The following is a 22,114-nucleotide window of genomic DNA, read 5'->3' as shown; positions in this document are numbered from 1 at the left end:
CTAGAATTTGAGAATTACCATCATCTTAATGTCTTCCAAAAGCTATCTCAGAAAATTTGGAAAGAGTTGAGGAAACCTTCATTGATGGAGGGAAGCTTCACCAGAGGGGCAGCCCATATGTATTCAATACATTTGCAAAAACCTCTGCAGGCACGAGACCAACCACAGTCTTCCCCATGTCAATAACACAGCATTGGCAATATTGGGGTAAATGGGGAAAGGAAGAGATCAAGCATTCTCTGTCTTCAATCCTATGACCGCTAACTGTCAGGTTGGAAATGATATAATCATCAGATACCCTAAGGAAGTGATTAAAATATGGCAGATCTGCAGACTATATTCAGTTATGGGGACAACCTACCCACATGCAGAAGAATACAGACTCATTCTGTCTGGACTGCATTCATCATCTGCCATAACCAGTCCACCCAGGACTGCCCTCCTTTATACCTACTCCATTTTGTCGACAAAGGAGGAGGAGGAGCTTCCAAAGCAAGGCAGAATCTCGGCCCTGCTTAGTTGTCAAGTCACAGCCAGTGGCTGCTTTGCGCTGACAGAATGTCATCACGTCCACCTTGTGCAGATCTTCCCTGACAGAAAAGAAAAGAACAACAATAATATAATTAAATTTCAGCAGGGTTTAATGCATATGTGTAATATTTATGCAATTTTGCATAAGCAGCTCACGAAAAAGCAAAGGCTTGTCCTAGATAATCATTTATGTCACCTTCCATAGAGAACACCCATGTTTCAGTTAAACCCCCACCCTCCCATTTTCCTCCCAATTCTTCTGCCTCATTCTCTCCACATTCATACATCAAAATGCCATTAGCCATTTTTGTTCCTCCTCCAGAACTGTCTCCCTCTTTGATGGGTATTTCACTCCTAAAGCTGAAGACAGATTCCTGGCTATTAGGAGACCATTTCCTGTCACCATTCCCCTTTGATGAAATGTCAACCAGCCATTCTAGACCATTAGCCAGTAATTATAGGCTTTAGAAAGACTCCTCTGCCATCTCCCATAACTGGGACTTCTGGCAAGCCAGCAATCTATCCAGCATCTGGAAAGCAAAAGTATGGCTTATCCCTTTGACCTAGCTACAGAAATAGGCTCAAGTAATCACATTCTCCAGCAAACAATAAAGAAATAGGTAAAGATCTCTTTCCCTTTCCTTCATTCTCCCCTTTTGGTCTTCTGCCACATAACTAAAATAGTTGAATTACTGTGCAATACTTTCTGTGACTCACAGCATATTAAAAAATCTCCAAATCATATAAAATACATATCAATTTTTGTTCTGAAAGAATACCATAACAAAAGGCCCCATTAAGATATGGGATGCCTGAAGCAGAAAATCCCAATGGTATCTTTTCTTAGTCACTATATATCAGTGGTGGTGAACCTATGGAACGGGTGCCAGAGGCGGCACTCAGAGCCCTCCCTGTGGGCACCCGCGCCATGCCTCGGAGGTGGCAACTGTCCCTCTTCAACCAGCTGCCCCCCACACGTGTCCCTCCCCATGAGAGACATTGAGGTGACCACACCCACCTTGGTCACACCCACCCAATCTTCCATGACCACCACAGCCACACCCACCCAGTAGGCCACGCCCACCTGGCACCCAGTGATAAATAAGTGGGTTTGGGGTTGCAGTTTGGGCACTCGGTCTCTAAAAGGTTCGCCATCACTGCTATATATCATGAGATAGAATTGTTTGTCAGAATGAACAAGAATTGTAGAAGCTTACTGTCATCTTAACCACCCTTTTAACTTTCAGGAAAGCACTTAAGACCTGGATCTTCTCCCAAGTGTTGCGATAAGGTGAGGTTGGAATGGGAGGAGAATGTTGGCAGTTGCATTATGGAAGGATAGTTGCGGCACCTGGCTTTCGGTTTTACTGCTTCTTTTCTTTTTATTGCTATACATATTGATTTATTTTGGGGTTGTAAGTCATCCAGAGTTTGGCTGGGTGACAGATGGCTAGATAAATGTTTTCATTAAAACAGTATTACACTGCACCCATTTACAGGTAGTCCTCCACTTACAACCATTTGTTTAGTGATCATTCGAAGATACCACAGCACTGAAAAAAGTGACTTATGACCATTTTTCACACTTATGACTATTACAGCATCTTCGTGGTCACGTGATCAAAATCTGGATGCTTGTCAATTGGCATGTATTTATGACGGTTGCAGTATCCCAGGGTCATGTGATCTTCCGACAAGCAAAGTCAATGGGGAAGCCAGATTCACTTAACAATTGTGTTACTAACTTAGCAACTGCAGTGATTCACTTAATATACTGTGGCAAGAAAGTCATAAAATGGTGCAAAACTCACCTAACAACTGTCTTGCTTAGCAATAGAAATTTTGGGCTCAATTGTCTTCCTAAGTCAAGGACTAACTGTATTACTAAAGACCTGAAACAGGAGAACTTCCTCAGTTTCTCCATACATTAGTTTCATCTACTTCCATTTTGTTACCCTTTAGTCCAAACTTTGCTGTTTGAAAGGGCAAGGGCCGACCTCCCCTCAAATCTTGTACCTGATTAGAGGTCCTGGAAAGATTCTCATCATTTCTTGCTCAGCAGTGTCATGTAGAATAATCTGTAAAACAGAAGCAGGTTCAAAGGCCTGGCTTGCTGATTAGCATATGGCAGAATTGTCAGTAAATTATAATGGCCTGGGTCACTCATAAAGAATGGATTTATAACTCACACTAAGCCAAAACAAAGAAACTGTTTTATAGATTAGCATTATGTTCACAAGTAGGTTTCTAAGAATAATTGCCTGTACTCATTAAGCCAAACTGTAATGTAGGCAGCATGCTACAATATACTGGTTTAAGTCAGCAGAAAGCATATGCATTTGAATATCTGTTTGTACTACAGGAAGTCCTTGACATACAACAGTTCATTTAGTAACAGTTCAAAGTTACAACAGCATTGGAAAAAGTGATTTATGATCATTTTTCAAACTTACGACCATTGCAGAATCCCATGGTCACGTGATCAAAATTCAGACACTTGGCAACTAGCTCATATTATGATGGTTGCATGTCCCAGGCCATGTGATTACCTTTTGCAACCTCCTGACAAGCAAAATCAATGGGGAAGCCAGATTCACAGAACAACTGTGTTACTAACTTGACGACTGCAATGATTCACTTAACAACTGTGACAAGAAAAACTGTAAAATAGGGAAACTTGTTTTGCTTAGTAATATAAATTTAGGGCTCCGTTGTGATTGTAAGTCAAGGACTAACTGTACTCTAGTTCCCTTTCTGTGGCATACTGAAATCTGACTTTATTATTTTCTAAATAAATGTTCAAAGACCTTTGTATTCATTATGTCAATCTCTTTGATCTAAAAGGGTATCAGAGCCTGCCTGACAGTAAACTAAACCAGGGCTTTTCAACCAGTGGTACGCGTACCACTGGTGGTACGTGAGCACCGGGCTGGTGGTACGTGGCGTCACCTTCCTCCCCCCCTGCATCGCACCCATGCACCAGCCTTGCTGTGTCGACCCGCTGGGAGCTCTCCGTGGACTGAAGCCCGTCAGCGGAGGTCGGAGCTGGCCGTACGCACCGATCAGCTGGCAACTCCATACAGCTGGCCTCAACCTCCGCCGATGGGCTCCAGTCCACAGAGAGCTCCCGGTGGGTCGATGGCTTCCTGGTGGCAGCCCTGGCCAGTGAGGAGGCTGGGAGGGAGGTGGTGGCCCGGTGCTGGGGCTGCCAGGGCTCAAGCACAAGGATCAGTGCCTCTTTGCAGCTGATAGGGGCTTTTTTGGGGCTGCCAGGGCTCAAGCCAAGATCAGGCTGCTTTGCAGCTGATCGGTGCTTCTTCGGGGCTGTCAGGGCTCAAGCGCCAGGATCAGCGCTGCTTTCTAGCTGTTTGGCGCTTCTTCGGAGCAGTTAGGGCTCAGCGGAAGCACCAGGATCAGCGCCAGGCTCCAGCTGGAGCTGCTGAGCCCCGAATAAGCACCAATCACCTGGAAAGCAGCACTGATCCCGGCACGTCTGCTGAGCCCCGAAGAAGCACTTATCAGCTGTAAAGCAGCATTGATCCCTGCTCTCTCACACACACAAACACGTGTGATCAGTTACAGCTGAAGGCGTTTAAGCCTTCAACTACAGCTCCCAGTCCTCCAGCATTTGCAGAGAGAGAGAGAGAGAGGCACTCTCTCTCTCTCTTCATGCTGGCTTGCCCCCTAGCAGGGCTCCTGATTGGCCCTGTGCCCGCTCCTCTCCCATCGCTCTTTGCAGGACGTGAAGCGCCCGGGGAAGGAGCCGCGGAGGCAGGCAGGCGGGCAGGTAGCGAGTTCCCTCCGAAGAGTTCCCTCCAGGCTCTGCCCCCACCCAACACCTCCCTCTGCGCGTCTCTGATAAGGAGCAAGGGCCCTCGCGTCTTCTGAGACAGCCAAAGCCTCAGAAGTGGGAAAGAACAAACTTTACGGAAGCAAAATAAGCCCAATTTCAGGACTTTAAGGGCAACTGCAATGGAAGCGTGACTGTGTCTGATACCTCCCTACCTTGGACTTCAGAAAGCGATTTTCCTAAACCAAGAGTGCCTGGTAGCAAGAGGAAATAATGGGGAAAGGAGATGAGGTGGGGTAATAATAACAATAACAATAACAATAACAATAACAATAACAATAACAATAACAAGGAGGAGGAGGAGGAGGAGGAGGAGGAGGAGGAGGAGGAGGAGGAGGAGGAGGAGGAGAAGTTGGAAGGGACCTTGGAGGTCATCTAGTCCAACCCCCTGCTCAGGCAGGAAACCCTATACCATTTCAGGCAAATGGCTGTCCAGTCTCCTCTTAAAAACTTCCAGTGTTGGAGCATTCACCGCTTCTGGAGGCAGGTTGTTCCACTGGTTAGTTGTTTTAACTCGTTGAAAGCACAATTGCTCGGAGAATGGAGGAGAAAAGAAGAGAAGAAGCGACCCAAAAATCTTAGGGAAGAACTGGGAAAACAAAAAGATGACAAAAGAAGAAGCCCAGAATTGTGAACTGCTGAGAATGAACCAAGGTTGGTGGAAGAATAAAAAGAACTTCTTCAAATACGATTAAGTTAAAAGAAAAAAAATCAAGGAAGGAAGGAAGGAAAGAAGAAAGGTAGGGACAGTGGGAGAGAGGGAGGGAAGGAAGAAAGGAAGGAAAGAAGAAAGGTAGGGATATTTGCCCTTCAGAGTATAAACAGTAACATGCCTATTGAAAAGTTTGGTTTCCCTCCTGCGCACTCATAATAGTAACCCATGGATTCCCCCCCACACACACACACAGGCACCCTGCAACCTGAGGGAGAGAAGGTGGTAGGGACAATGGAAGGGAGGGAGGGAAGGAGGAAGGGACAAAGAAGGAGGAAAGAAAGAAGGGACAATGGGAGAGGGAGGAAGGAGGGCATCCACTCCAGTCCCACCCACCCCCCACCAGAGACCCATGGATTCCCCCCACACAGGCACCCTGCAACCTGAGTGATGAGCTGCCCCCCCCCCCGGCCATTGATTTTGCTTGTCAAAAAGTTGCAAAAGGTGATCACATGACCCTGGGACACTGTGACTGTCATAAGTATGAATCAGTTGCCAAGCATCCGAATGTAAATCACATGACCCTGGGGATGCTGCAACAGTCATAAGTGTGAAAAATGGTCATAAGTTACTTTTTCAGTGCCGTCGTAACTTCAAACAGTCACCAAGCAAATTGTTGTAAGTCGAGGACTACCTGTACTTTATCATTTTTTTTCCTTTTTTTTCAAGTTTTTGACACCTTGCTGGGTGACTGGTGGTACTCGGACATTGCCTTATCCTAAAAGTGGTACAATGGTTGAAAAGGTTGAAAAGCCCTGAACTAAACTGAGCACAAAAGCTCCAGTTGAGACGTCTGGGTTTATCTTTGAGGAGGGAGAATTTAGAATCATGGTCTTCCTAACTCAGAGTGCAGTCGCTTAACTACAGTTCATTTGGGTCTCCACAGTCAAGTAGGTTACAAAATGCACTTTGCAATATAGACTTTATTTGCCTACATAACCTCTGCACTCTCCTTTGTTCAGAGCATTTAATATGTAAGCTGAATGCTGAAAAGCCTGTTGGATGTTTTTGCCAAACAGTTAGATCACAACTGAGGGTGTCTAGAGAATGCATTATAACAACCATGCTACCTATATAAAGGGAATGATGGAAGATGCTTAGAGAAAAAAAAGGTATATAATAGGGCATGCTCTTTGTTAACTAGGAACAACTATAAATGAGATAGGGAAATCAGAGAAGAAAGTAAAACCAAGGAATAAGAAACAAAGAGCAATCAAGTAGTGCCAGAGTTCAGATCCCATGCAAGCAGATATGCAATATCATAGCTTGTTACTAACGAGCAATTAAAAGTTTACCTCAAGGCTGTGTATCTCAACAAGAGCAGGTTGTCCATCTGCTGGATCATTTGGACATCCTCGGACCAGCTGCCCTCCAGCTCCAAAACACAGAGGTACATGAGGGAGGGTAAATTTGGGGGAGGTCACATGGTTAGACATAGCTTGGAAGTCTTCTGCTAGAAGACAAGAAGACAGCCCTTTTACTGGTGGCCAAACGGCCTAGATGATAAGCTACAAATACAAATATCTACAAACCATGTCCCAGTGTCTATTTATTCAGAAATCAAACAGTGCAAAAGAAACTGATAGTTATCAAGTTGCATTCTAGTCCAGATTCTTTGAACTGTGCCGTTGATTTATACAGTATGTGGTTATTATGGATTAATGACAGTTGATTAACTGTGAATGTCTTACTATGTATAGTGTATCACACAGATTTTACTGATTTATAGGTTGTTACTATGGACATTTTAATGTGACCTTTGCAAAGTGCCATGAGTCTACATAGATTTGGCAGCATTCAAATGTAATCAATTGGTCATTATTTATCAGGTACTGTATTCAGTTTTTGTAATTACAGAGGTATGAGAGCACACCCTTTTCTTTTGAAAGGTCCTTAAAATTAGGTACAATAGAATAGTAGTAAGACCACACCTGGAATACTGCAGCCAATTTTTGTCACCATATCACAAAAAAGATGTGGAGAGTTTTGAAAAAAAAATACAGAGAAGAGCAACTAAGATGATCAAAGGCCTGGAGGCTAAAATATATGAAGAATGGCTGTGGGACTTGGATTTGGATAGTATAAAGAAAAGAAGAAATAGAGGAGACATGATAGCAGTATTGCAGTATCCGAGGGGCTGTCACAAGGCAGAAGGGGTCAGGTTGTTCACCACAGCACCAGAGGGAAGGATGAGAAACAATGGTTGGAAACTGAAAAGGAGAGAAGCAACCTGGAATTAAGGAGACACTTCCTGACAGTGAGGACAATCAACCCGTAGAACAGCTTACCCCCCAGAAATCGTGGGTGCTCCATCACTGGAGATTTTTAAGAAAAGACTAGAGAATCACCTGTCCGAGATGGTGTAGGTTCTCCTGCTTGAGCAGGGGGCTGGACTAGAAGACCCCCAGGGTCTATTCTATTCTATTCTATTCTATTCTATTCTATTCTATTCTATTATTCTATTCTATTCTAGTCCATTTATTTCAAAAAATGCTTCCTCTCAAAACTGAAGAGAGATAATATAATTCAGATTTTTATGCAACCTTGCCTCAAAATCAATGCCCACTTCTGGGGAAAAGAAGGAAGGCATCCTGTGGCCCCTTGTCATGCAGAGATCATGGTGATCTAGTAGGTGCTGGCTGGACTACAGCAATGGCTGTATGGCTGTAGTTCCATATGTACAAACTCATAAGCATATACAAAAGAGCCTGGGAGAAATTTTAAAAGTCAAGGGTATAGGATTGTGAAGTGCAAAACATTATTTCTGCCAATGATTCATCACTCCAAGCCAATATGGGCTGCAGAAATCCAGTCATCACTAGATGACAGCAAAAAAATACAGGAAGTTTTAACTCTTGGCTGCCATCTAGTGGTCATCCAGATTCCCGGTCCATCGTTTATCTCACAGATCTTTTCTCTTCAGGTGCACTTTGATACCCAGAGGTCTCTTTGCTTAGCAGAAAATCATGTGGTAAGAGAAACTACAAGGAACAAAGCTACTGGAAGCTGATGGCTGGGCTTTCTGCTTCTGACTTTTCAATGTGAACATCACTTTTTATTTTATCTGACTGGAACCATTTCAGATTGTAGAACATTGAATCATTGGAAGGGACCTTAGAAGTCTTTAGTCCAACCCCATATCAAGCTAGAAGTCCTTATACCATCTCAATCAAATAGATGTCCAGTCTAGTTCTAAAAACATACAAAAATAATGGAGCACCCATAACTCTGGGAGGCAAGCCATTCCATTGATTAATTGTTTTAATTGTCAGAAAATTTCTCTTTACTTCTAGGTTTCATCTTTAAAGAGCAATTTCCATCAAGTCAGATCTAGCTATGAATATATAGTCAATAATCTTAAAAAACTAATCTAAAGGAAAGTCTAGGGCAGGCAACAGGAGTATATTATTTATTCAATATTTTCTAGTCAGCATTTTCAGACAAATCCTCCTAGAGCAGATTTCAAATGTTATCAATAATGAACATAATAAACGTAATGCTTGTTTTTTAAAGATATTTTTGGAGGGTAGGAATAAAAGCAATATAAACTTGACTGATTTTTGTTAAGTTTTAGGAACAACCTAAAGGGGTAGGAGGAATAGAAAGTGGAGTTCACTCAGAACTACTATGTAAATCTGGAGCAAACACCACAAGTACAAAAACCAAAACCCTAAGTCCTGAAGACCATCCAACCTGACTCTCCTTTGGGCAGACCATAAAACAGGGCCTTTCTCTCCGATCTTAACATCACATACCCTTCCAATGAAAATGAGCCAAATTATGGCATAATAAAAGTAATGCTTGTTTTTTGACGGTATTTTTGGAGGGTAGGAATAAAAGCAATAAAAGCTAATATCACAACAAGAAATTATGGCCATGTTATTCTGATGAAAATCCTCATAGACAGGTCTATTCAGCCCTTCTGAACATCTCTCCCTCCCTACAGATCAAACTGCTATGAAATTACCCCAGCTTTTTAGCCCAATCCAGTGCCAGCATTCAAATTTGGGGGAATCCTCAGATGTTACTCCTGAGCCAAATAGAATTTTTTGGTTTTCTAACCATGAGTTTCACCATCGTTCTATCCAGTCTTTGATAAGTATTCACCTTTATTACCCTCACCCTGCATCTTATCCTTGTTGAATAACTCACCTAACTGAACAGGGCTCCAGTCCTTGGAGAAAGTTGCTTCATAGTGGTTGGAAGAATTTTCCATATATTGACTAAGCTCATAACTGCTAGAACTGAGGCCAGATTCCTTGTACTGTTGGAGGGGGGTTAGCCCATCAGGCAATGAAAGCTATGTGGGGGAAAAATTAGAAAATATATGGGAGTGAATGCTAGCCTGAATTAAAACAAAGCAAAATAATCTATAACTTCTTTCCCAAGGAATTTTATTATTGGAAAAAAAGAGAAAAATACAAGGTCTGGACCACTTTCCTCCCACCAATGGTTTATACTAAACAATTGCAGGCTAATCTGTCAGCAAGAGTGAGATTAGATACCTCATGGACTGGAACAGTGGCATTCGTCAAAGGGTTATCTTGGAATTTATCCCAAATGTGTCCTTGTAACAAAGGAGAATGGTAGTTGATATCATAGGAAGCATCTTTCTTTGAAGCATAGCTATCTTCACAGGAATTCTGCTTCTTAGATCTGGAGGAAATCAAAGAAAAAAGGTTGAGCTTAAAATCTACTGGACTCAACCTTACAGCAAATTTATATATCTGTCTCCTTACACCATAATAAGTACATAAAATGAATGTCATGCTTGAGTATCTACTGTTCAGCACAAGATTCTATTTCAGAATTTTGACCCAATTTCTTCAGCAAACTGGTGTACACAGCAAACTGTCTCAGCATATGTCTCACTTAGATCTTTCTCATCCCTCACCAAGTCCGGTGCTAGGTGAGAAGAGGCTCCCTCTATTGATAATATCTCCTCCCACAAGCTAATAATTCTGGATTACAAAAGTCTGTGGAACACCAGATACACAAAAAATTGCAGTTTTCTGCAAGATCACATGAATGTTGGTACCACTTTATAATGCCTTGGCAAGACCACACTTGGAATATTGCATCCTGTTTTAGTCGCCCAATATAAAAAACATGTTGGGACTCTAGAAAGAATGCAGAGAAGAGCAACAAAGATGATTAGGGGACTGGAGGCTAAAACATATGAAGAACAGTTGCAAAAACTGAGTATATCTAGTTTAATGAAAGGAAGGATTATGAGTGACATGATAGAAGTATTCCAATATCTAAGAGGTTGCCACAAAGAAGGGTCAACCTATTCTTCAAAGCATCTGAAGGCAGGACAAGAAGCAATGGATGGAAACGAATCAAGGAGAAAACCATGCTAGAACGAAGGAGACATTTCCTGATAGAACAATTAATCAGTGGGACAACTTGCCTCCAGAAATGGCGGGTGCTCCATCAGTGGAGTTTTTAAGAACAGATTGGACAACCATTTGTCTGAAATGTTATAGGGTTTCCTGCTTGAGCGGGAGGGGGGAGGATTGAACTAGAAAACCTACAAGGTTTCTTCCAACTTCATTATTCTGTTACATATAGCAGTTTGGCTTTATCTTCAATAGCTAGTATGAAAACCCCATCAAAAAAATGCACAAAGGAAAGAAGTAGTCAGTGTGATACAACTTTAAGTGATGAACAGAGAAAGAAAATATAATGGAGGAGGACAGGGGAAAAACTAATAATTTTCTGTTACTCAAAGTCATCCAGCTGGCTTCTTTGCCTAAGGAAGAACTAGAATTTGGGTCTATCTACTTTCAGTCCAGCACCTTAACTGACAACATGCCACAGACTCTCATATAAAGCATTCTTTAAAAACCTTAATTATGAAATTGTGTAAAAACTAAACATTAATATATCAATATAACTATATTATTGTTGTATTACCAAAAATAAACTTAGTCTACTACATTTAAAAACACTATACATTAAAGAGAAAAAGAAAAGAACAAAAGTAAATTACATATAGTAAATTACCTGTTTATTACCTTCAGTGCTAGAAAATAAACTAACTCCTACTATAATAAGAACAAATATTTCTGGACCAGAATTGTAATTCTGAATCTGTCAGGCTCCTCAAGTCATTTTTGGGGTGCTGCCATTATGTTGGGATGGGAGAGGCTTTTCCTCTGTTGGGAGAGGGGAGGTCGTGAGCTGTGGGATGTATTTCATTTGCTTTGTTCTCTCAACCTTTGATGTATCTTTTTGGGTGTGAAAGGGGGAGGAATGTGCTTGGGGCTATCTGCCTTATCTCTGCTCTGTTGAGAAGAGGATGCAATGCCTGGGAACAGTTTTATCGCTCCTTCAACTTCCAGTTCCCATAATGACTTCATATCTGTGGATTGGCTGGATTTGGACCGGGCAGCTGGACAGCCACAAAGAGTGAGTCACTGAGAAGCATACCTAAGGAATACCACGATTTGGCTGAAGTATTTAGCGAGTGGGATTCATATGAACTCCCTCCTCACTGGCCCATAGACTGTGCCATTGAGATTGTCCCAGAGCTAAACTTCCAAAACCTAAACTGTACTCCATGACAAACTGTGCCAGTTCACAAATAAAAACTTAGCTTGGGGTTTCATCCAGCCGGCTAGACCCAGGTGGCAGCCCCGGTGTTGTTCTGAGAGAAGAAAGATGGGTCTCTTCGTCTCTGCATGGATTACAGGTATCTGAACGCAGTGTGCAAGGAGAATATGTACCCCTTGCCCTTCATGAAGGACATGCTGGCCCACCTCTCTAAGGGGAAAGTATTTTCTAAACTGGACTTAGGGGGGCTTATTACTGGTTATCAGAATTAGAGAGGGAGAGAAATGGAAAACTGCTTTAAATTGCCCCCTGGACTGCTTTCAATTTAAAGTGCTCCCTTTGGGATTAGAAGTAATCCCTGCAACTGATAAATGAAGTGTTACATGAGCACCTGTATAAGGGAGTTTTGGTGTACCTGGACTGAGTTCGATCCTGTTTCCCCTGATGATGTGGACAGGATCATGGGGAGGCTGAGCTCCACCATCTGTTTGTTGGATCCTTTCCCCTCCTGGCTGGTTTATGCGGCTTGGGAGGAGACACGAGGCTGGTTCCAGGCAGTAATAACTGCTTCTTTGAAGGAGGGTGTCTTCCCCGCTGCCTTGAAGGAGGCGGTGGTGAGACCCCTCCTCAAAAAGCCTGTCCTGGACCCAGCTGCTTTAAATAACTATCGTCCAGTCTCCAACCTTCGCTTTTTGTTGAGAGTGTGGTGGCGCATCAGCTTCCTCTGTTCCTCGAGGAAACTGATTATCTGGACCCGTACCAATTGGGTTTCAGGCCCAGACACAGCACGGAGATGGCATTGGTCGCGCTGGTGAATGATCTCTGGCAGGCTCGGGACAGGGGTTGTTCCTCTGTCCTAGTCCTATTAGATCTCTCAGCGGCTTTTGATACCATTGACCATGGTATCCTACTGCGGCGTCTCAGGGGGTTGGGAGTGGGAGGCACCGTTTTACGGTGGTTCTCCTCCTATCTCCTGGGCCGCTCGCAGTCGGTGTTGATGGGAGGGCAGAGATCCACCTCAGGGGTCGGTTTGCTCGCCCCTCCTGTTCAACATCTACATGAAGCTGCTGGGTGAGATCATTCGTGGTTTCGGGGTGGGGTATCATCAGTACGCTGATGATACCCAACTTTTTCTTTCCACCCCAAACCAACCCAGCAATGCCCTCGCCGTGATGTCCCATTGCCTGGAGGCGGTCCGGGTCTGGATGGGGAGAAACAGGCTTCGTCTCAATCCTGCCAAGACTGAGTGGCTGTGCATATTGGCATCTCAGGTTAACCAGACCATTCCACCTTTAACAATGGGGGGTTAGGTGTTACCCCCCGTTGATAGGGCTCGCAACTTGGGCGTCCTCCTGGATTCATGGCTCAATTTTGAAGATCATATAGGAGCCGTGACCAGGGGGGCTTTTGCCCAGGTTCGCCTGGTGAACCAGTTGCGACCCTACCTGGACCGAGATGCCCTATGCACAGTCACTCATGCGCTTGTGACCTCCCATTTAGACTACTGCAACGCTCTCTACATGGGGCTGCCCTTGAGGACCACTCGGAGGCTTCAGCTGGTGCAGAATGCGGCCGCGGGAGTTGTGATGGGGGTTTCCCGATACTCCCATGTAACACCTCTACTCCGCAACCTGCATTGGCTCCCGGTTGCCCTCCAGGTGAGATTCAAGGTGCTGATGATGACCTATAAAGCCCTAAATGGCTTGGGTCCGGGATATCTGAGGGAACACCTGCTGCCAGCATCAAGTTCCCTTCATCCAGTGCGCTCCCACAGGGAGGGTCTTCTCAGGGTGCCGCCAGTAAAAGATTGCCGGTGGATAACACCCAGGGGGAGGGCCTTCTCAGTGGGTGCGCCTGCCCTCTGGAACCAGCTGCCCATGGAGCTTAGGACTGCCCCCAATCTCCGTTCATTTCGCCGGGACCTGAAGACCTGGCTCTTCAAGCTCTCTGGCCCAGGCTGAGAATTTTAATTTTAATTGGGGTTTTTATTTTTTTCAGGGATTGATGTACCGTAATTTCTTTTAATTGTTCTTAACTTTTGTATTCCTTGTTTTAAATACCCTGTAAACCGCCCTGAGTCCTTCGGGAATAGGGCGGTATATAAATCCAATAAAATAAAATAAAATAAAATAAAATAAAATAAATAAATAAATATATTAATATACACTGAGACGAAAGCTGATCAGGTAAAACTGGTCAGAGCGGTCCTGAATAAACTCTGCAATGCTAAACTATATGCCAAGCTTTCAAAATGTGAATTCTACAAAGAGAAGATTGACTACCTAGGCTACCGGATCTTGCATGAGGGGGTGGAGATGAACCCAGAGAAAGCGTGTGCACTTTAGAATGGGAAACCCCATGCACCAGGAAGCAATTGAAAAGCTTCTTGATTTTCGCCAATTTATATAGGCAGTTCATTCCCTCCTTTGCTCAAACTGCACTCCCCATTACGAATTTATTAAAAACCAAGGGGAGAGATAAGCCAAACCCTAGCCAGCCACTAAAGTGGACTATGGAATGCCAAGCTGAAAAGACTTTTTTCTGAGGCACCCAAACCCAGAGAGACCATTTGTCATTCAGGCTGACACTAGTGATGTGGCTGTAGGTGCGGTACTGCTCCAGGAAAACAAAAAAGGCCAATTGCAGCCCTGGGCATACACTTAGAAAAAACTGACTGAGACTGGGCAGTGTGGGAGAAGGAAGCCTATGCAGTAAGGTGGGCCCTTCTCACTTGGAGGCATTTTTTAGAAGGGAGCAAAATCCCTTTCCAGGTTTGGACTGACCAAGAAAACCTAGAAGCGTTGAAAACCCCGAGGAAACTGTCCCCCAAGCCGGCACGGTGGACCCAACACTTGCAGCACTTCAATTTTACCCTCTGCTATTTACCGGGGGGGGGGAACTTCCTGGCAGACATCCTATCCAGGCTGCCACAATACAACAGTGTAAAGGCCAAAATAGTCAAGCCTCTACTCCTGGCACAGCAGCTAGCAGCCCCAGTAACCACAAGGGTGTAATCAAAAGGCATCCCACCATTAGACAACGCTATCACCGTAGCCTTTAAAGAAGCCCTGGAAAAGGACAAATGGTTCATTAGTCACCAGAACCTTTGCTCCATGTGAGAGGGGCTGGCATGGGTAGGAGGGAAGTTATATGTCCCAGCCAGCCAGAGACTAAAGACTATGCAGACCTGCCATAACTCAAAGGTGGTGGGATACTTTGGGTTTGTAAAGACCCTACATTTGTTAAAGTGACAATTCTGGTGGCCTTCTATCAAACAGGAGAGTTATGTGACCAGCTGCCCTACATGCATAGCAGCAAAATGGAGGCAGGGGAAAACGCCTGGCCTTCTACAGCCAGTTGCAAATCCTTCAGCACCCTGGAGAGAGATTTCTATGGACTTTGTTGTAAAATTTCCAGAAAGCATGGGAAACACCATTATTTGAGTGGTGACCAACCTGTTTTCAAAGTAGCTCCATTTCATTCCTTGTCAAAAGATCCCAACAGCAAAGACTCTAGCAAAATTGTTCCTCCACCAAGTCTACCACCTACATGGGGCCCCACATCACATAATTTTGGACAGAGGGGTCCAATTTACTTCTAGGTTCCGAAGAACATTTTTGGACCTCCTAGGAATGGACCAGGGCCTGCGTTCTAGTCATCATCCTCAAGCGAATGGTGGGACAGAACGAACAAACTCAGTACTGGAACAGTACCAACAATGCTTCATCAACTACCAGCAAGACAATTGCACTGATCTCCTGTCATTTGCTGAAGTGGCTTATTTATTTTATTTATTTTATTCGATTTATATACCGCCCTTTTCCCGAAGGACTCAGGGCGGTTTACAGGGCAAAATTAAAAAGAAATACAATATACAGAATAAAATAATTAAATTAGCAGCCCTAACACTGTAAAATTTGATTTAAAAGTCTTAAAAACCCCTCAGTCCAGGCCGGTCAGCTCAAATAACCAGGTTTTTAGGTCCTGGTGAAATGAACGAAGGTCGGGGGCGATCCGGAGTTCCACTGGCAGCTGATTCCAAAGGGCAGGCGCGCCCACTGAGAATGCTCTCCCCCAGGAATCACCCAATGCCCAAGCTGCCACTAATGAACCCACAATTCCTTCCCTTAAGGAATGGATGAATCAACTGGAAAATACTTGGCCATTTGTCAGAATAGCCCTAGACGAGACTAGAGCAGCCTGTAAGGCTCAGACAGATAAAATGAGCATGGAACCTAAACCATTCCACATAGGGGACAGAGTATACCTGTCCACTAGGTTCCTACAATCCCTCCAACCCTCCAAAAAGTTAGGGCCAAAATTTGTGGGACCCTTCCCCATTAAACGCATCATAAATCCAGTTACAGCAGAGTTGGAACTCCCCAAGGCCTTAAGGCAAATCCACCCTGTATTCTATTATAGTCTGCTAAAGCCTGAAATAACATCACCTTTTTGCCCAGAAACTTCCCCAGCACCACAATCCATCATGGTAGAGGGTGAACAACATTTTGAAATTAAGGAAATCGTAGACTCATGCAAACACCATGGAGCCACCCAGTCTTTGGTGGCCTGGAAAGACGTCCCAGCATCCCAGAATGAATGGGTGCACAAGAAACATGTTAGAGCCCCTAGGTTAGTCAAATATTTTCATGCACATTACCTGGATAAACCCAATTAATCTGTGAATTCTCTTTCTCTCCCATTTTATAATTTTATATTTCTCCAGGTGGACTTCTTCTTTTAAGGAGGACGACATGTCAGGCCCCTCAAATCATTTTGGGGGTGCTGTCATTCTGTTGGGAGGGGGGACGCTTTTCCTCTGTTGGGAGGGGGAGGTTGTGTGAGCTCTGGAATGTGTTTGATTTGCTTTGTTCTCTCAACCTTTGATGTATCTCTTTGAATGTAAAAGGGGGAGGAAAGTGCCTGGGGCTATCTGCCTTATCTCTGCTCCGCTGAGAAGAGGATGCAATGCTTGGGAACAGAGTTTTATCACTCCTTCAACTTCCAATTCCCATAACAACTACACACCTGTGGATTGGTTGGATTTGGACTGCGTAGATGGGCACCTAGGAGGGGTTTTTGAAGAGAGGGGTTTAATGTAACATTTCATGTGGGAATTATTCAGATCTTGCCAAGCTTTTCTGTCTTCACTATCTCTCAATAAAAGTTTCTTTTGAAACAATGCCAGTTTCAAGAGTTGTGCTTCCCTGGGAATATTAGCTGAGGCAGGGCCTTACAGAATCTTACGACTCTGACTTCTGGTTTGACACCGCGGACGCTTGGAAGGCAAGCTCCATCTTCCACGTCTGATTTCTGTTTGCTGGGGGACCCTGGAAAGGGTTGAAAGTCGCCCTGTAGGGGTGATGAACAAGGAGGGGAGCCCAGCTTGATCGCAGGAGGGTGGAAGCCCTTCTGCTCGTTCCGGACAGCCCTCCAAACTGGTGGAGGAAAGACTGGCCATAGCAATATGGCCCGTCATTAGGCTGCAGACAGACGAAGTCAAATTCACCATCAAGCATTTCAAAAGCAACACAGATGAAACTGGGTGAGATCTGATCTTCTCTTTACCCTAAGTACCTTCTCTTCCTGTAAAAGCTGTGAAGAGAGAGGGAAGGGAATTTCTATCCCACCATCTAAGAATAGAGGCATCTGACTGCCCAGGGGAATCAAACCATTAAAAAGAACAATTTTAATCTAATTGGATTTATATGTTCCTGAAACTTAGGGATCAAAAATTTTCCTATTTTTACTGGAGACTCTTGTTTTTATCTACAAAAAATAAAATAAAATTGGAAAAAGGACTAGAAAAATTTTGGACTTAAAAAACTTTCAATGGCATCAGTGACATCTGGTGGCGAAGTTTGGTATTACAATTTATTTCCTAAAAGAGACTTGTCTTGAAACCCAGACCTTAGATAAGACTTTCTTGACTTGTGAGAGACTTACCTATAAGAAAACAGCGGGGCGGCATAATAGGCCTACTTGAACTGTGAATGTAAACCTTTACTGACTTTTGCTTGACAAACAACTTTTACTAGAAAGACTATTTATAAATACGTGAAAGAGATGGATGAAGACCAGGAAAAGATTGTTTCCATGTTGAAAGCAATACATGAAACCATTCTTTCAGCTTGTGATAAAATAAGACCTAAAATAAAAGATCAAGACCCCAGCTTAGATACACAAATCCAAACTTTGATTACAACCAAAGAACCAATAATACAGAAGATAACAGAAGAAATGGGACAATCAAATATTAAGACAGAGGACTCAATTGACCAACAAATACAGCTGATGGAAAATCCAGAAAAGGAAGTGACAACATTGAAAATGGAATTGACTTTCTATATAAATCAGAAGAAATTTGAGAAAGAAGAACAGATTGAATGGAAGACAAATATATCAGAGCAAGCATTGGAGACTGGAATAACAGGGAGACAATTTAATGAATACAAATGGGCTAGTCCTTCCAGAAAACTGGCAATTAGTCTCCTTTATTTCAAATAACATATATAAGAATAGAGGGAGATCTATTTGACGATCTAAAAGCACTGATATGGAAGCCTAGTTGGCAAAGGAAGAAAGCCAGAATAAGGTTGAAGAAAATTGGCATTTTGACTTATTAGAGGGGATTTCATATTATCAATTAGAGGGTTAAAGGGAGATGTTGAGATAAGGGGAATTTTGGTCATTAGATTTAAAATACTTGGAAATCAGTTGAAAATAAGGATTTTATCTGTTTAATATTTAAAAATCAGACCTAAAAGGGAAAAGAAAATTAATTATTATGAATATGTTTGATTTATTGATTAACCCAGGTAATATATATATATAATGGTTTTGATTTATTAAAGGGGATATTATATTATTAAGTAGATGATTTAATATGGTGGAAAATAGATAACTTTTAGTAAATAGACAAGATTACATTCAAATAGATAAAATGTATATTTTGGATATTATATTTTCTTATGAAGTGAGACAAGGGAAATCTTGGTCACCCAAAGTCTAAAAATTATAAATATCAAAGGTTAAATTTTAATATTGATGAGAAACTAAAAATTGGGTAAAAATTAATAACTGGATATGGATTGTTTATGAAGATTGAATGTAATTAAGATATGTATAAGCTAAAAAATTATTGATAAATGTAACAATCATGTTTTTATAAAGAGTTGATATAATTAGAACTGTATTAGCTTGAATACAAGACAGTAAATATTAAGGGAAAAAGAGAAGAAATGTCTGAAGTTGTAACCTGAGATTTGTACTAAAGATTTTGTCATTGAACTATTGATTAACCCAGTCACCACGTTGCTTTTTAATACTCAAATGTAAAATTGGAAAATTAATAAAATATTATTAAAAAAATAAAGTTCCATTCCAATACATGACTTAGATTAATAAGTAAGCCAATGACAAACTTAAGTATTTTCTCCATCCATAAAATTTTACAATAATCATTAACTTTTCTAAATAAAACAAAAACTACTTATTTAAAATATTTAGGCTAAACCAAGATAAGCATTGCTCTGAAAATATCTATACGTTTGATGGTAATTTTGTTTTTAATAACACTAGTTCTTCCCAAGAAACCGAAGGATGTTTTTATTCGCCTCTCAATAGCCTCTTTTACCTGAGTGATACATTTTGAAATATTATTACCTACTAAATTCAGTAGCTTCCTCGGGATAGCTTCTGAACAATATAAAAAACCCCAATATTTTCCAGACAATGAACTAGTAGAATATTTGACTTTATTCTATTCTATTCTATTCTATTCTATTCTATTCTATTCTATTCTATTCTATTCTATTCTATTCTATTCTATTCTATTCTATTGTTATATCTAGAATACTGACTATGTATATACATACACACATACTATGCTTCAAATTTAGATTAGACAATTGTTGAAAATTATCATCTTCATCTAAAAACCTATACTCAAATTCAACTATACAAATCCCTTTGATGTTAAGAGTTAGTTTTATTAGGCATGCCAAGTTAAATTAAAAATTAAATGAGACAAGTTCCATCCTTTGTTTTTATTACTGGTGAAAAAATTCAGTTAATATTTACAAAATCAGAAGGATTATGATAATAAATGTTAATCGAAGAAATTAATTACATAGGAAATCTAAAATCCTGCAATACTTGACACAAATCCATGATTTGAATGATAACAAATGTCTATTATATTAGACTTATACAATCTGAACCTTAACAGTCTTTCATGAATTGTTTAAGATAAATTACAACAGGCAATGTATTTTGCAGTCTTCACACCAATGAAGCTGTTAAAATCTTAACATCAACATTCAAACTCTTTATAATACCATACTTCTAATTAACATTCAGTACAAATCATTCAGAATCTCAAACCAAATTAGAACACTAGATGCATACACAAATCATAATCCTAATAGTAAAGTTGGAAGGGACCTTGGAGGTCATCTAGTCCAACCCCCTGTTCAGGCAGGAAACCCTATACCATTTCAGACAAATGGCTGTCCAGTTTCTTCTTAAAAACTTGCAGTGTTGGAGCATTCACAGCTTCTGGAGGCAGGTTGTTCCACAGGTTAATTGTTTTAACTGTCAGGAAGTTTCTCCTTAGTTCTAGGTTGCTTCTCTCCTTGACTAGTTTCCATCCATTGCTTCTTGTCCTGCTTTCAGGTGCTTTGGAGAATAGCTTGCCTCCCTCTTCTTTGTGGCAGCCCCTGAGATATTGGAACACTGCTAACATGTCACCCCTAGTCCTTCTCTTCATTAAACTAGACCACGGGTCGGCAACCCGCGGCTCCGGAGCCGCATGTGGCTCTTTGAGCCGTCTCCTGCGGCTCCCAGTCGCCTGGTGCGCGTGCACCTCTCCGAACGGGTGGAGGTGCGCGCACAGCTCTCCAAACCTTCAAGGCGGCGCTCGGCCCAAAGAAGCGGGAACTGGAGGGGCCACGATTTCCCCTCCAGAGGAAGAAGGCGCTGGATGCGGCCGGCTCCGCGGGGAAGGGGGAGCAGCGGCAGGGGCGACGGAAAACCTGCAGAAACGGTAGGAGAGATGCTGACTGGTGGCGGCCTTGGAGGAGGCAGAGGGGGAGGAGGGAGGGAAGGGTGACCGGGCGGGGGGGTGAGCCAGAAGGAAAAGGGAAACTCATCCCGCAGAGCGGTTGCGAAAAGAGGGAGGAGATAAGCCAGCCCGGTACCTGGATCCGCTTCCTGTGTCTCCTCCGCTCTGCCATGATGTCCCCGTTTTGGTCTCCTGGTGAAGTGGGGCTGAGCCGGAAAAGGGGGATGGGGAGACCGAGGGAGGGAGGGAGGGAGGAAGGAAGAGAGAGAGAGAGAGACGGAGCCAGCGTCAGCTAGCGGGCTCACGAGGGGCAGCAACCTTGCGAGAGGCCGCGCGCAAGCCATTAGGACGCGCGCAAGCCCTTGGGGAGGCAGGGCGGGAGCGCGGTCCGGCCGCTGGGCTTCCTTTCCCTCTTGTCCGCATCGCTGCAAGGAATTGCGTTGTTTGGGGACGGCGACGCTCGCCCATTCACACGCTGGTCATTTGCTGCGGGGCTCCCGCTTGGAAGGGAAGGGAAGGGAAGATTTGTGAGGGGAAGATGCCCTATCGGGGTGGACATAAGGATCCTCCTCCTGAAAAATGTTACCCCAAGTATTCGAGCCAGTCTGTCCCAATAACCTGGGAAGCCTTTCCAAATCCCAGGCTGGTTGTAGTCAGGGTGACCTTCGCGCATCTGGAAGGCACCGAGAGAGCGTTTTTTGTTGAATTGGAGCCATGGGCTAGTCGTGGTTAAGGCACTTGTAGGCGAAGCAAATCACAAAAGCCCCCAAATCCTTCTAAATGTAGCCCACGGGCGAGCTTCCCAAGTTGTTTTAATTTAGTTTGCACGTGGCAATAGAAATAAGCTTTTTTCCTCCTCAGCGGATCGGTGCGGTGAAGAGGCTGGGCTTCCTTCGGGGGGCCTTTCATTCCTGTACAAGGGGGAAGGGGAACTCTCTGTGCTTTTGTGTGTGTGTGTGTGTGTGTGTGGCCCATCTGCAAAGCTGCCGAGGAAGGAGAAGCGGGATACTGGTTGGGTGGGGGAGCGGCAAAAGCGGGGGGGAGAGAGAGAGAAACGGCTCCGCCTTTGGTTCCCCCTCCTAAAGCACAGGGGCGCTAGAGAAAGTTTGGAGTTGGGTAAGGAAGCGCAAAATTCAGGAAGGAAAGCGGGGCGGCGGGCGAACGGGAGACCTGCCGACGTTTGGGGAGGTTTGGGGAGGTGCGCGCCAGGGAAAAGGCTGGGAGAGGAGGGGGTCTGGGCTGGGGGGGAGGGATGGGGTTGGGGAAAAGGAGGCTTCCCGGGCTGGGGGGGGAAGCAGAAGCGAGGGATCAGGACTCCTCCCGCTTGGCTGCTGCCGCCGCCGCCGCTCCTACAGCCGCCGCCACCTGCTCTCTCGGCTGGTTGCTTTCTGCTTCTCTC

The 22,114-nt window shown here is 43.5% G+C and overlaps 1 protein-coding gene across 2 annotated transcripts in view; it reads right to left on the bottom strand.

Annotated features, from left to right (window-relative positions):
* LOC308664803 (protein transport protein Sec16B-like) overlaps positions 1-22,114 on the bottom strand; it is a 77,605-nt gene that overhangs the window by 43,544 nt on the left and 11,947 nt on the right. For both annotated transcript variants that reach the window (XM_081322319.1, XM_081322318.1), the window contains exons 6-10: positions 9,599-9,749; positions 9,246-9,393; positions 6,389-6,543; positions 2,548-2,609; positions 455-590 (exon numbers count right to left, since the gene is read on the bottom strand). In XM_081322319.1, coding sequence (XP_081178445.1) covers positions 455-590; positions 2,548-2,609; positions 6,389-6,543; positions 9,246-9,393; positions 9,599-9,749 — 652 coding nt within the window. The remainder of the gene's footprint in view (positions 1-454; positions 591-2,547; positions 2,610-6,388; positions 6,544-9,245; positions 9,394-9,598; positions 9,750-22,114) is intronic.

The sequence above is a fragment of the Vipera berus genome, assembly GCF_964194415.1.
Source record: "Vipera berus genome assembly, chromosome: 3".
NCBI classification, from domain to species: Eukaryota; Metazoa; Chordata; class Lepidosauria; order Squamata; family Viperidae; genus Vipera; species Vipera berus.
Note: the sequence above shows the minus strand (reverse complement) of the source record. Positions and strands in the feature narration are given on the sequence as shown.